This window comes from Schistocerca piceifrons, chromosome 2, assembly GCF_021461385.2.
Source record: "Schistocerca piceifrons isolate TAMUIC-IGC-003096 chromosome 2, iqSchPice1.1, whole genome shotgun sequence".
Taxonomy (NCBI): Eukaryota; Metazoa; Arthropoda; class Insecta; order Orthoptera; family Acrididae; genus Schistocerca; species Schistocerca piceifrons.
In genome coordinates this window covers 1098139073-1098154935 of record NC_060139.1, presented here as the reverse complement: position 1 = coordinate 1098154935, position 15863 = coordinate 1098139073, and the positions used below count along the sequence as shown (strand labels likewise).

At 38.3% G+C, this 15863-nt stretch overlaps 1 protein-coding gene across 1 annotated transcript in view; it reads right to left on the bottom strand.

Annotated features, from left to right (window-relative positions):
* The window catches only part of LOC124776158 (dynein axonemal heavy chain 3), a 1197897-nt gene that overhangs the window by 1104937 nt on the left and 77097 nt on the right, over window positions 1-15863 (bottom strand). Inside the window, exon 9 of the mRNA XM_047250998.1 lies at window positions 227-441. Within this exon, the coding sequence (XP_047106954.1) occupies window positions 227-441 (215 nt within the window). The remainder of the gene's footprint in view (window positions 1-226; window positions 442-15863) is intronic.

Genomic DNA, 15863 nt, shown 5'->3' with positions numbered 1-15863 from the left:
CAACTAACTCCTCTGTTTTATTGAAAAGGAAGAACAAGTTCAGACAGTTGGAGAATTAAGAAAGGAAAAAGTTATTTGCTAAAGTGACACTCTATGAGAAAAGCTTCATGATTCACATTCTTTGGTGTCTGCTGTTAAAAATGTTAATATTAAGTAGGCCATAGGATAACTTCACTTATTTCTCTAAAAAAAGATGAAAGAAAATACAGGACTCACTGTAGTTTACCTTGAGTGTAGGAAATGGATCAGATTTAAAAAAATCTGCTAACTCCTCACTGGCTTCCCCATTTAAAAGATGCATGTATGGGTCATATGTAACAAGATACTTCTGTGGACCAACAGAATTTTTATCAAAACTTGAGAGAGCTTTTGAAAGAATCTGTTGCACACGATCCTCTTCTTCATACACTGGTTTAAGATATGTTTCTTCATTTCTCATTTCTGTCCAGAACAATATATTTCAACTTTTACATAAATATAAATAGAGCAGATCTGAGGTTACATTTGATAACTGATATGCAATGCTATTAGAGACAAATTGTGAAAGGCATACAAGTAATATATACAAAAATTATACTTATAGCACTAATAAATGTAGAAGGCAAACATGTCACAACAAGATTATTTTTAGCCCAGCAGAAGCAAAACATGTATTTTTGATCTGCTGCACAAGGCAGTAGCTACTGAAGGAAAAAGTAACTTGCACATAATAAACAAGGCATGCATCATTCACAAAGACCTTCAGTTCCAGGGTCAGAGTCCATGCAGGGTATGGTTGCCGATGCGCAGTGACCAATTTTCAATCAAAGCACTGGGCTAGTTCATTTTTCTCTTCAGAAGGGAAGGCTATTTGCCACCTTTCGGTCATTGGGCAATGACAGAATGCATGCTCTGCAATCTTTCTCAAATGATTTTAGAAAACCTATTTGTTAGAAAATTTACTTTCTTCATTTGCATTAAGACGTAGAGAAAGCTTTTGACAATGATGACTGGAATACTCTATTCCAAATTTTGAAGGCGGCAGGGGTAAAACACAGGGAGTGAAAGGCTATTTATAACTTGTACAAAAGCCAGATGGCAGTTATGGGTGTTGAGCACATGAAAGGGAAGCAATGGTTGAGAAGTGAGTGATACAGGGTTGTAGCCTATCCCCAATGTTATTAAACTGAGAAAGCAGTAGAGAAAACAAAAGAAAAATTTAGAGTTGGAATTAAAATTAAGAGAGAAAAAATAAAATCTTTGAGGTTCGCTGATGAAATTGTAATTCTGTCAGAGACAGCAAAGGACTTGGAAGAGCAGTGGAATGGAATAGAAAGTGTCTTGAAAGGAGGGTATAAGGGGTATAAGATGAACATCAACAAAAGCAAAACAAAGATAATGGATGTAGCCAAATCAAATCAGGTGATGGTGACAGAATCAGATTAGGAAATGAGAGACTTAAAGTAGCAAATGAATTTTGCAATTTTGTCAGTAAAATAAGTGATGATGGTCAAAGTAGAGAAGATATAAAATGTAGACGGGCAATGGGGGAAAAAAGTGTTTCGGAAAAAGAGAAATTTGTTAACATAAAGTATAGATTTAACTGTCAGGAAGCTCTTTCTGAAAGTATTTCTATGGAGTGTAGCCATGTATGGAAGTGAAACATAGACAATAAACAGTTTAGACAAGAAGAGAATAGAAGCTTTTGAAGTGTTGTGTGATGGAAGAATGTTGAAGATTAGACGTGTAGATCATGTAATTAATGAGGAGGTACTGAATAGAATTGGGAGAAGAGGAATTTTGGCACAACTTGACTAGAAGAAGGCATTGGTTGCTAGGACACATTCTCAGGCATCAAGGGATCACCAATTTAGTATTGAAGGGCAGCGTGGAGGATAAAAATTGTAGAGGGAGACCAAGAGACGAATACACTAATCAGATTCAAAAGGATGTAGCGTGCAGTAGTTACTCGGAGATGAAGAGGCTTACACAGGATAGAGCAGCATGTCAACCAGTCTTTGAACTGATGACCACAACAACAGCAACATGTGTTTGAAAATCAAAAAGTGTGCTGTAGTGATTTACTGTTTTTCTTATGCACATATTTCTAAAGTCATTATCACACTTATTGCAAGGAATGGAACATTACATTCTTGTCTATTATTTGTATATTCCAAAATCATATTCATCTACTCTCAAAAATAAATGTGCCTTAACAAATTTTTCTCTCTTGCTCTGTGTTTTACTCAACCTTTTTCCAATTGTGTAATTCCTCTGTTTTTCATTTTTATGAAAATTGGCATTCTTTCTTCTTTCTCCTTCATACATTATTCTACCTTATGTCATTATTAGCCACACAATGATGACCTATTTTTGTGCTCAGAGTCTAATGTATTCAATTTTGGTTTTACTCTATCTCACTGTTTAATATTTTCTCCATGGTTGCTTGTTTCGTAAAGCTTATTACTATCCAGACCAGTCAGTAAAATTCAGATAACCATGCTTCTTTTCTTGCTAGCGGACTTCTTCTCCTTTGCAGCGTCTTCAGGGCTAGAGATGAAAAGAGCTGGAATACTTCTTAGTTTTACATATTGACAGACAATATTTCTTGTTTCAACACCAATATGTTTAAGCTCCTTTACACATTGTGTAAACAATCATATCACAACTATGTGTACGTAAATATCATGCTCAACAAGATAACATTTTGACAAACAAAATGATTGACAATGTAAGTTAGAACGACAGTTTTTAAAACTTCTTTCGTTCTTCCTCTATCTTTTCCTACGATGTCACTATTGTTATTGTGAGCGTTATCCACCCACGGCCATGACACACCTCCGAGCAGCGACATCTAAGAACGAGCAGCCCATAGTAGGTGTACCCGCTAAACTCATCATCTTGTCATGCATATATGCTGCACCCATACACCTTGCATTACCTGCACATAATAATAAACCTTTTCTCTGACAATATGCTGTCCAAAACTTAACTACTAATAAAAACATTTATTAAATACTAAAATCATTCTTCATTGTTTACAAGGAAGAAGACTCTAACCCATCATTTTCCCCTAAAAATTATGTGTAACATCTCATATCATGCTGTATCCTTCCTACTGAGATGAAAGTCATCTTGAAAGTTACTTTCTTTAATTTAAATCACTAACGACGACTTTTAAATCTTTTCATGCTGCTTTACACAACAAATAAACATCAGCCCTTTTTTCTGATAATTCCAACCATTTTCAACCAAAATGCAAACGTTCATTAGAATATGAAAGAAAAGGAACAAAGGCATAGATTCCTTTTAGTTTACAAGTCCTACTAATGTATATTCCTTTTTCCAGTTTGGTGACTAGCTCTACAGAATGCGTGTATGTGGTTATTATTATTTTAACATCTATTAATTTCAATGTTTCTTTTCTTCTAAGTTGTACTTATTTTATTTTATTTATGTTTGGCACTTATTATTAATTAATTATTTGTGAAAAATCTCCACTTTACTGTACGACATATGGTCGGATGAAATCTTGGCCTTTACATAATTAAACAATCAATAGGCACAATTTTGACTTGATTAACTACTTGTTCCACCACTACCACTGCAATACTGTACAGTACACATGGGAGATAAATTAACAAATCTCATATTAAATCAGCCATATTGCCACTTTGGATGTAACAAAATATTCACTGAGTTGCTGTTGTGATGTAATGTAGTTTATCGATAAACCACTAATGTTGTTGTGGTCTTCAGTCCAGAGACTGGTTTCATGCAGCTCTCCATGCTACTCTATCCTGTGCAACTTTCTTTATTCCCAGTACCTAGTTTCTTTATTCCTAGTACCTACTGCAACCTACAACCTTCTAAATCTGCTTAGTGTATTCATCTCTTGGTCTCCCTCTACAATTTTTACCCTCCACGCTGCCCTCCAATACTAAGTCGATGATCCCTTGATGCCTTAGAACATGTCCTACCAACTGATCCCTTCTTCTAGTCAAGGTGTGCCACAAATTTCTCTTCTCCCTAATTCTATTCAATACCTCCTCATTAGTTATGTGATCTATCCATTTAATCTTCAGCATTCTTCTGTGGCACCACATTTCGAAAGCTTCTATTCTCTTCTTGTCCAAACTATTTATTGTCCATGTTTCACTTCCATACATGGCCACACTGCATATAAATAATTTCAGAAACGACTTCCTGACACTTAAACCTATACTTCATGTTAACAAATTTCTCTTCTTCAGAGACGTTTTCCTTGCCATTGCCAGACTACATTTTATATCCTCTCTACTTTGACCATCCCCAAATAGCAAAACTCATTTACTACTTTAAGAGTCTCATTTCCTAATCTAATACCCTCAGTATCACCAGATTTCATTCGACTACATTCCATTATCCTTATTTTGGTTTTGTTGATGTTCATCTTATATCCTCCTTTCAAGACATTGTCCATTCCATTCAGGTGCTCTTCCAGGTCCTTTGCTGTCTCTGACAGAATTACAATGTCATCGGAAAACCTCAAGTTCTTATTTCTTCTCCATCGATTTTAATTCCTAGTCTGAATTTTTCTTTTGTTTCCTTTACTGCTTGCTCAATATACAGATTGAATAACATCGGGGATAGGCTACAACCCTGTCTCACTCCCTTCCCAACCACTGCATCCCTTTCATGCCCCTTGACTCTTATCTCTTTGAAGGGCAGGCAAAACTGTAATTAACCACATACGTAGACGGTTTTAATGGGCAGTGGTCACTGTGGCTAACCACATAATATTTTCTCCCTTCACCGGTCAGGGGCCAGTAGTCTCTCTGCCAACCACCTAATTGTTGCTTAAAATGCCGCTAGATGGCAATGCAGGTCTTCTGCGCGAATTTTTTCTGCGTATTCAGAACAATAGTTGATACTTCTTCATTTTTAGCACTGTTCTTGGAAGCGGCGTGCAGTATTCTCTGTAGTTCTTCTTTATATGACTATTTTTGGTAAGTAATTGCTTATATTTACATGGTGAACATATATAAGTTTACGTGTAATGTAACTTTAAATTGAAATAGAATTTTCCATGTTTTACAGACAAATTTCTGTGTGGTTAGTGCTGCTAACCACCGTCCTTCTGCTCCAGCCAGTATATTTTCTTCGTCTGCATCGAATATGTCTAGCCGAAAAGGAATAACTGAGGACAAATGTTACCGAATTTTATTTGAAGAAATACCTTCTGCTGACAGCAGTCTTGACAGTGATGGCAATGATGGAAATGACCCCATACTCACGACAAGCTGTGCAAGTTCCACTCCTGTGTGCAGTCGTCTGTCGAGCAGTAGTGATTCTCGGGATGACAGTGAAATTGATGACATCAGTGAAAATAATATTTTACCATTTACTGTTCCATCAACAGTCATGGTAAACTGGAGCCAAGAAACAAATGTTGACCAAGCGCCATTATTTATTGGAGAAGGTGGTGTGATCGCAGAAATAAAGAACAAAGTGGACTTAATGCCAATCGACTTGTTTTGTGAATTTTTCTATGAAACACTAATAAATCACATAGTGTTCCAAACTAATCTGTATGCTACACAGAAAGGCAAAACTGTTGTGCCCACCAACGGAGTTGAAATTAAGACTTTTATTGGAATAAATCTTTATATGGGTATCACTAAAAAGCCTAGCTACAGAGATTACTGGAGCACTGATCCAGATCTTGGTGAAAGTTACATATCAAAGCTATTGCCAGTAAAACGGTTTAGTTGGCAACTGAGTAACTTGCACCTCAATGATAATTCGGTCGCTCCCAACAGAAACAGTCAGAATTATAATAAAATGTACAAAGTACGTCCATTTCTAGACCATTTGAACAGGAAATTCCAGGCTTGCTATAAACCACATCAAAAACTTGCTATTGATGAAGCAATGGTTAAATTCAAAGGCAGATCATCTCTCAAAAAATATATGAGGGACAAAACTATAAAAAGAGGGTACAAAGTGTGGATGTTATGTGTGTGATCAGTCGTCATACAACCTTAAATTTTATGTTTAAACAGGAAAAGCTTCACATTCTCCAGTAGTGGGGCTAGGATCGAAAGTGGTTCTAAATTTAACCAGTGGTCTTCATGGAAAGAATCATATTATTTTCATGGACAATTATTTTACATCATATGATCTGTTCAAGGACGTAAAATCCAATGGTGTGTACGCTTGTGGAACAATAAATCCCAGAAGGAAAAACATGCCAAAACTCAAGGAGGAAAAGGAACTGGAAAAAGGGGAATTCGATTACAAAATACGCAATGATGGCATAGTAATCTATAGATGGAAAGATAACAGGGCAGTCAACTTGATTTCAACATGTCGTTCACCATCAGACGTGTCCACAGTAACTCGAAAAATGAAAGATGGAATAATAACCAATATCACTTGTCCAATTGTATTGAAAGACTACAATTCCAGTATGAACTATGTGGATAATTTTGATCGACTAAAGTCAGACTATGCTATTGACAGAAAAAGCAAGAAATGGTGGATGACATTGTTTTTTCACTTTTTAGACTGCAGTGTGACAAACGCGTTCGCACAAAGAAATCGAAATGGAGCAGTTCTCCAATAAAGACTTCCACCAAGAGGTGTACAAAATCTTGTTGGCTTCAAAAATAGTTTCAGTGACAGCTAATTTCTGTATCCCAAAGTAGTATAACAACTCAGATCAAATCACACAAACCATACGTAGACGAAAGTATTCCTCACGAAAGCAGTAAACATCAACAAATTCAATCGTCATCTAGAAGATGCGCAGTTTGTAGTTCAAAGAAAAATCCAGTGCAAACAGTGTGGATGTGTTCAGTGTGCAAAGTACCTTTGTGTCTGAGAGCAGGCAACAACTGTTTCAAGAGATACCACGAAAATTAAAAACTAGTTATTTCAAACTTCAACCACCAAATATCGAATTTGTATACGGTAATGGGGTTGTGGCTACCTGTAGTGACCACATTTAATGTTAATATTTTGTTGTTGTTTAAGTGAATTTTTACAAACTCAATGTATAAAACATGTCGAAACAATATAAAAAAAATGTGTTACAAGTAAAAGAAATTTGAAAGTTGCAAATAATTTATCTTACCCCACTATGGTAATTTTAGTGGTGTTTACCTGCCCCTCAAAGAGTTATAACTGCCATCTGGTTTCTGTACAAATTGTAAATAGCCTTTTGCTCCCTGTATTTTACCCCTGCCACCTTCAGAATTTGAAAGAGAGTATTCCAGTTAATGTTGTCAAAAGCTTTCTCTAAGTCTACAAATGCTAGAAGCATAGGTTTACCTTTCCGTAATCTGTTTTCTAAGATAAGTCGTAGGGTCAGTATTGCCTCACGTGTTCCAACATTTCTACGGAATCCAAACTAATCTTCCCCGAGGTCGGCTTCTACCCTTTTTCCATTCGTCTGTAAAGAATTCGTGTTAGTATTTTGCAGCTGTGGATTATTAAACTGATAGTTCGGTAATTTCACATCTGTCAACACATGCTTTCTTTAGGATTGGAATTATTCTATTCTTCTTTAAGTCTGAGGGTATTTCGCCTGTCTCATACATCTTGCTCACCAGATGGTAGAGTTTTGTCAGGGCTGGCTCTCCATAGTTTTGTCAGGGCTGGCTCTTCCAGTGGTATTAGTAGTTCTAATGGAATGTTGTCTACTCCTGGGGCCTTGTTTCGGCTTAGGTCTTTCAGTGCTCTGTCAAACCCTTCACACAGTATCATATGTCCCATTTCATCTTCATCTACATCCTCTACCATTTCCATAATATTGTCCTCAAGTACAACACCCTTCTACAGACCCTCTATATACTCCTTCCACCTTTTTGCTTTCTCTTCTTTGCTTAGAACTGGGTTTCCATCTGAGCTCTTGATATTCATACAAGTGGTTCTCTTTTCTCCAAAAGTCTCTTTAATTTTCCTGTAGGCAGTATTTATCTTACCCCTAGTGAGATATGCTTCTACATCCTTACATTTGTCCTCTAGCCATCCCTGCTTAGTCATTTTGCACTTCCTGTCGACCTCATTTTTGTGACGTTTGTATTCATTTTTGTCTGCTTCATTTATTACTTTTCTATATTTTCTCCTTTAATCAATTAAATTCAATATATTTTCTGTTACCCAAGGATTTCTACTAGCCCTCGTCTTTTTACCTACTTGACCCTCTGCTGTCTTCACTATTTCATCTCTCTAATCTGTCCATTCTTCTTCTACTGTGTTTCTTTCCCCCATTCCTGTCAATCGTTCCCTAATGCTCTCCCTGAAACTCTCTACAACCTATGGTTCTGTCAGTTTATCCTGATCCCATTTCCTTAAATTCCCACCTTTTTGCAGTTTCTTCAGTTTTAATCTACAGTTCATAACTAATAGATTGTGGTCTGAGTCCACATCTGCCCCTGGAAATGTCTTACACTTTAAAACGTGGTTCCTAAATCTCTGTCTTACCATTATATAATCTATCTGAAACCTTTGAGTATCTCCAGTCCTCTTCCACATATACAACCTTCTTTTATGATTCTTGAACCAAGTGTTTGCTATGATTAAATTATGCTCTGTGCAAAATTCTACCAGGCGGCTTCCTCTTTCATTTCTTACCCCCATTCCGTATTCACCTACTATGTTTCCTTCTCTTCCTTTTCCTACTACCGAATTCCAGTCACCCATGACTATTAAATTTTTGTCTCCCTTTATTATCTGAATAATTTCTTTTATCTCATCATACATTTCATCAATCTCTTCATCATCTGCGCAGGTAGCTGGCATATAAACTTGTACTATTGTGGTAGGTGTGGGCTTTGTGTCTATCTTGGCCACAATAATGTGTTCACTATGCTGTTTGTAGTAGCTTACCCGCACTCCTATTTTTTATTCATTATTGTACCTACTCCTGCATTACCCCTATTTGATTTTGTATTCATAACCCTGTATTCACCTGACCAGAAGTCTTGTTCCTCCTGCCACTGAACTTGTATTTCTTGTAAATGAACCTTGCTCTACCGTATCAGGGTAGGTGCATGCTCTGAGGTAATCACAGGTCCTTATCATCAGTGGCGAAGGTCTGACACTTGCTTTTTATGTTATGGCCAGGTCTCTTTCACTTACACTCACAATCGGGTAAGACTCAGTATACTTTACTAGCTAGGAGAACTCTATACAAATGTAAATGTTCCTCCCAAAATGTATCTCCCTAGCACAGTATAGGTCAACCCTTGTATGGGTTCACCTAACCTAGGTATAGGTCCTTCCTTTCCTGGGTCCACCTATCCTTTTCCTCCACCATACAATATATATGAGGCACACAGCGCAACAAAAAAGTATCCTCTTCTGTCCCTGTTTACTTTGTTTAAAGAAATTTCACTTTGTAGGTATGACTTGAACTGATAGTGTCCTCTCTCCTTTGTCGAAAAGCTGCCACCTGCCACCTCTGTTAATGTTCTGGGTGAATAGTCGTACTGTGTTACATTAATTGCCTGATTTGCTCTCACACTCTTATTATTCTTCTAGGCAAATTTCAATCATTTTGCCTGGATGTTAACATGTCAAAACTAAATTTAGGGAACAGGTGCATTTCTTTCCATACTCCAACTGATTGTGATGTTGCTAACATGCAGCACACAATATGCATAAGAATCGTAGAATGGTACCTAAAGATGTGAAAGCATGTACAGGAATTTGGGCTACTATACTTATTGACCCTTCTTGTAGTATGTAACTGCACATAAGTAATTTGATCACTCATTATCGTAAGTGCGAATTAACTTATTACATCATAAATGTCAATAAATAACTATATACTTATAATAAAAGATAGATAGTATATATAAGTAATATTTGCTGCCTGATTAATGTAATTTTACTGCTGTGGCAGTTTGTATCAATCTTTGACTGAATAATCATTTTTGTGATTTTAATCATGTTATTCTTTTCTATAGTTTATCTTACTAGGATAGCATAGTAGAAAATAAATTCATTCATAGACAATAGAAAAACTAAGAGTACAAGAAACTGCTAGATAGAAAATGAATTATGAAAGGCTGAAGCAGCAAACTTGGAACCTGGTCTTCATCAATCTGCTGAATCTCAATCCGCTGAATCTGCAGATTGCAGATACTCCTGAGGGTTCAAATTTTTTCGGCATATTGATATTATATAAACATTTGGATCTCTTTCTCAAGTTTGATAAGTTTGATACTAAATAAATAAATCCATAATATGGATAATATGCCTCAGGTAAGAAAACAAAATAACAAGTGTATAAATCTTAAAAATCAGCTCATAAATAAAATAAAAGTCTTTCCAATTTTGCCACTGGGTACAGGTATGTGGGGAGCATATGAGCAATGACTGTATGTGCTCTTAGCATAATATAAACATTATCCAGGTTTGGACAATAGATATGTCTTAAATCTTTATCTCAATTTATGCATTAAACAATTTTGTTAGCTACTGCATTACCTTTACGTAACATATAATTTCTGACGTCAGACAGAATCCACTTCTCGCAAACCTCCCTTTCCCAGGTGGTGATCCACAGAACAGGATATTTAATATGTATACTCCATCTAATATGTATACTTAATCTAAATCAACCTCAGCATATCCACAAATGCTCACATTCTTGTTATCATAAAACTTAAAATTACTCTGTACTTCAGTATCTTCCTCCATAATGGCTCTTCCTTGCCATATACTATGTCTTGGGGTTAAGTCTCCATGAGCACATTCCTTACAAAATAAATATCTTTCATATTCTTATGATAGTTGTACACTTTGGTACACTAGGACACCTTTCATCATTATTCAGTGACTCTGCCTTAAATACAGGTCTAATATGAATACAAGTATTAGATTCCGATTGCCCTAACCTATCTGATAGGGTTAAAAATTGTATAGGGACTTCGATATATTACGCAGTTTTTTAAACTGTAATAATTATGTCAAAATGGATTGAAACAAAAAATTAAGTCAAAAATGGATTGAAATAAAAATTACTTTTTTATTTACATTTACATACACTCCCATTTAATAGAAGAAAATTATATCAGGCATATGTCCACCTCTACTTTCTCAGCAGGCAGTTATCGGTCTATGGAGTGTTTGTGATGACCCTGTCACAGACATCCCTGTTGATGTTGTCGATGAAATGTTGAATTTCTTCCTCAAGTTTGGGAACTATTTGTAGTTTGTTCTCGTAGACCTTGGACTTCACTTAACCCCATAAAAAGAAGTCACATGGAGTATGGTACAAGATATGGGAGGCTATTACAAGTCACCAAAAATGAGATCACAGACTGGGGGAATTTTTCATGGAGTTGTGTTACTGTCTCGCAGGATAAGAGACACTTAGTCCCGTCCTGCTAAAACTACATACTGGCTTTATCCACTTCATCCAGAGCAGGCCAGAAATTGTTTCTGACCATTTGATGATAATGCTCACTTGTAACTGTTCCTACATTACTGTCAAAATCTTCAAGAAAGAAGAGGCCAATCACACCAGCTGCCTAAAAGCCATACCAAACTGTGATTCACAGCGGGTGCACATGGCTCTATTGGGTCACCCTGGGGTTTTCCTGTCCCCGGATACAGCAATTTTGTTGGTTAATGAACCCACACATATCAAAATTTTCCTCATCACTGAAGATTATTCTTTTTGCAAAATGGTTGACCTCTTTTTGTTTTGTGAGAATCTGCTCAGCAAAATTTCTCCGTTTTGAATGATCTGGGGGTTTAGGATATTGTTTCAGCTGAATCTTGTATAGGTGCATATGAAAATCCGTTTTCAAAATTCATTGCAGAGGGGCTGTAGAAATTCCTGATTGTTGAGAACGATGTTGAAGCGACTTGGAAGGGCTCATAGTCCCATTATCCTGCATCAGTGCAATATTTTATTCCATACAATCTGTACAATTTCGTCCGAATGAATTTATGGTTGCAATGGATGCGGTTTCCTCGAATTTCTTTATCAACCCCAGAAATGTTGCTGTAGGAGAATTATTACGCCAGAAGATCCCGCAAAGTTTATGAACAGTCTCTGCATAGCACTCACTGGCTCTGTAATGGGTATTCACACTGATAACACATTGAGATCAGCTCCATGTGCAACTGCGATCTCAAAATACACAAACAATGATTGATCAAGTAACACTACAAATGTAGGTTTGCTTTTCCTTAATCTACCTTCTGTGAGAAGTCGTAGGGTAAGTATTGCCTCCTGTATGCCTACATTTCACTGGAATCCATACTGATCTTCCCCGAGGTCGGCTTCTAGCAGCTTTCTATTCATCTGGAAGGAATTTGTTTCAGTATTTTACAACCATGACTTACTAAACTGATAATTCAGTAATTTTGACACATCAGCACCTGCTTACTTTGGCATTGCTATTATTATTTTCTTCTTGAAGTCTGAGTGTATTTCACCTGTCTTACAGATCTTGCTCACCAGATGGAAGAGTTCTGTTATAGCTGGCTCTCCCAAAGCTAATGGAATGTTGTCTATTCCCAGGGCCTTGTTTTGGCTTAGATTTTTCAGTGCTCTGTCAAATTCTTCATGCAGTATCGTATCTCCCATCTAATCTTCATCTGCATTCTCTTCCATTTCCATTATACTGCCCTCAAGTACATCTCCCTTGTATTGACCCTCTACATACTCCTTCCATCTTTCTGCTTTCCCTTCTTTGCTTAGGACTGGTTTCCCAGCTGAGCTCTTGATATTCATGCAGGTGGTTCTCTTTCTGCCAAAGGTCTCTTTAATTTTCCTGTAGGCGGCATGTATCTTACCCCTAGTGATATATGCTTCTACATCCTTACATCTGTCCCTCTAGCCACTCCTGCTTAGCCATTTTGCACTTCCTGTCGATCCCATTTTTGAGACGTTAGTATATGCCTTCACCTGCTTCATTTACTGCATTTTCATATTTTCTCCTTTCATCAATTACATTCATTGTCTTTCGTTTTACCCAAGGATCCCTACTAGCCCTTGTCTTATTACTAACTTGATCCTCTGCTGCCTTCAGTGTTTCAACTCTCAAAGCTGCCCATTCTTCTTTCACTGTATTCCTTTCCCCTGTTCTTGACGATCATTCCCTAATGCTCCCTCTGAAACTCTCCATCACCTCTGGTTCTTCCAGTTTATCCAGGTCCCATCTCCTTATATTCCTGCCATTTTGAGGTTTCTTCAGTTTTAATCTGCATTTTGTGGCGTCCTGCCCACTCGTGTCTATAGGGTACCTAAACGAAGCTGCTTTCTCGGATAGCCATACAACAATTCAAGCAAATCACATTAATGGTCTTCTATTACAATAAAGTCGATTAACAATACTAACTTTGGGTCACAAGCAATTGGTGACTTGCAAATAATTATGCCCACTCATGTCTTATAGGGCGCCTAAAGGAAGCTGCTTTCTCGGATAGCCATACAACAATTCAAGCAAATCACATTAATGGTATTTATTACAATAAAGCAGACTGACAATACTTAACTTTCGGTCGCAAGCAATTGGCAACATGCAAATAATCAATGTCCTTCGCTATATATAATGTCCATACAAGTAAATCACACACGTTCATATGCATCGCAAGTAATGGCTCTTCTAGTGCCTCTCTTCTAGTGCATGGTTTCTAGTCTAGGTCTGTTAGTGCGTCTGCTAGTGCGCATCTTCTACAACCCGGCCAGGGCTGGAAGAAGCAGTGCTTATATTCTCTTCGGATAGAGGCCGCTCCTGTTGTGGTGCGGTCCTAGTCAGTGTACTATTGGCTGACATCATCTCACAGCCTTTGTGACGGCGCTGGAACACATTCCTTCTCCCCGTCCCAAAGTACTGTCATATGGAAAGTGCGACAACAGGAGGGAAGGGGCCAAGACTGTGAGCACATCACTGGACTGGAAGCTGTGGGTGCAGGGGACATCAAGCTTGTAGTCGTACCCCACGATCCAGCCTTCGTTCTGGCTGAAATGTCCCCAGGAAAATGACCAGAAAGGTAAGCGTCCACCTCCTGATGCCATGAACCAGATGAAGATGGCAACTGCTGCAGTGGGGTGGGTCCAACTCCCTCGGTGGGACGAGAGGAAACGGAGGAGGGGAAGGCTCCGTCTCCATGGGGTCATCCTGCGGTGTAGTGATGACACCCTCTGGTGGCTGCTGTGGGCGCACTGTCCTCCGGATCCATGAATCTGGGGGAAGAGATACTGAACAATTATCGTGCACATGACAGAGGCGAAGTTGATTTTTACGGCGGCACTGCAAGCCATCTGCACTTGAAATACAATGCATGCAAGTACCAAGTTGACAGACGATCTCACCTTATGCCCACTATCTGCTGCCACTAAAAACCCTGTAAAAGACAATATCATGAGGCGCAAAGTGATAATTGCAGCCTTCCTTCGGCGCTGGATGCTGAGGAGGGTCGAGCAGTGTCCAATGGCGGCAGCTGTGAAGAAATTCCACCAGCGATGATCCATCTCGTGGGTGCAAACAATGTTGTTGTTGTTGTTGTGGTCTTCAGTCCTGAGACTGGTTTGATGCAGCTCTCCATGCTACTCTATCCTGTTCAAGCTTCTTCATCTCCCAGTACTTACTGCAACCTACATCCTTCTGAATCTGCTTAGTGTATTCATCTCTTGGTCTCCCTCTACGATTTTTACCCTCCACACTGCCCTCCAATGCTAAATTTGTGATCCCTTAATGCCTCAGAATATGTCCTACCAACCGGACCCTTCTCCTTGTCAAGTTGTGCCACAAACTCCTCTTCTCCCCAATTCAATGCGAACAACAGGAGGTGAGAAACAGTTGCAATGCTGGATCCCTCGTGTTTGCAGAGCGAAATTTGGCCATCTGCTGCTTGAAGGTTCTGACAAAATGTTCCACTTTGCCATTTGACTGTGGACAGAACAGTGCACTAGTTTGTTGCTGTTTGCCATTGCGTTCACAGAATATTTGAAATTCATTGGATGTGAATTGAGAGCCGTTGTCCAACACTATGACTTCACGTAAAACTTCAAGGCAAAAAATAGATGTTGTTGAGTTCATTGGCACAGAGCACAGTAAAAGCAAACTTGATATATGAGTCAACCACAATCAACCAGCAAGTGTTCCAAAGAGGTCCTGCAAAGTCTACGTGCACACATTGCCATAGTGATTGTGACTTCAGTCAAGCACAGAATTTTTGTAGCAGAGCGGACTGATTTTCTGCACACGTGTGACACTGTGATACCATCTGTTCTATTTGGGTGTCCATATCCTGCCAAGAACAGTGTCAACGCACTAACTGTTTCATATGAACAATCCCCCAGTGTCCTTGGTGAAGTAACTGCAAAGCTTTAGGCATCAACACCTGTGACTGTCCCCTGTCATTTTGAACAAGAATCACACCTTTCTGTACAGTGAGGTTATGCCGACATGCTAAGTTTCAGCACGCTATGGAGTTCTTTATGCTATGCAAGTAATGAGGCTAAGATGTGCGGATGTATGTTAACAAAATGTTCAAATCTGAACCATCTTGTGTGGCCTGTGCAATTTTTCTTAAGATTAGTGGAAAAGATTGAAGCAATTCAGAATCCTGAGCATCAACGTGACAACAAGATGCAGCAGAAGCATCAAAGTCTGTATCAGGGCCAACTGGAAGACGCGAAAGTGCGTCCATATTACCATGTTGTGCTGTCAGACGATACACAATAGACAACAACAAAGCCCATCTTTGTAATTTTTCGGCAGTTCATACAGGAACCAGTTTCATTATATGAAACAAAGACCGCAAAGGCCTCTGACCCATTACAAAGCAAAATTTTCTGCCATAACAATAAAGGTGCAACTTGGCTGACACCATACACAATACCCAAAGCCTCTTTCTCAATTTGTGAATAG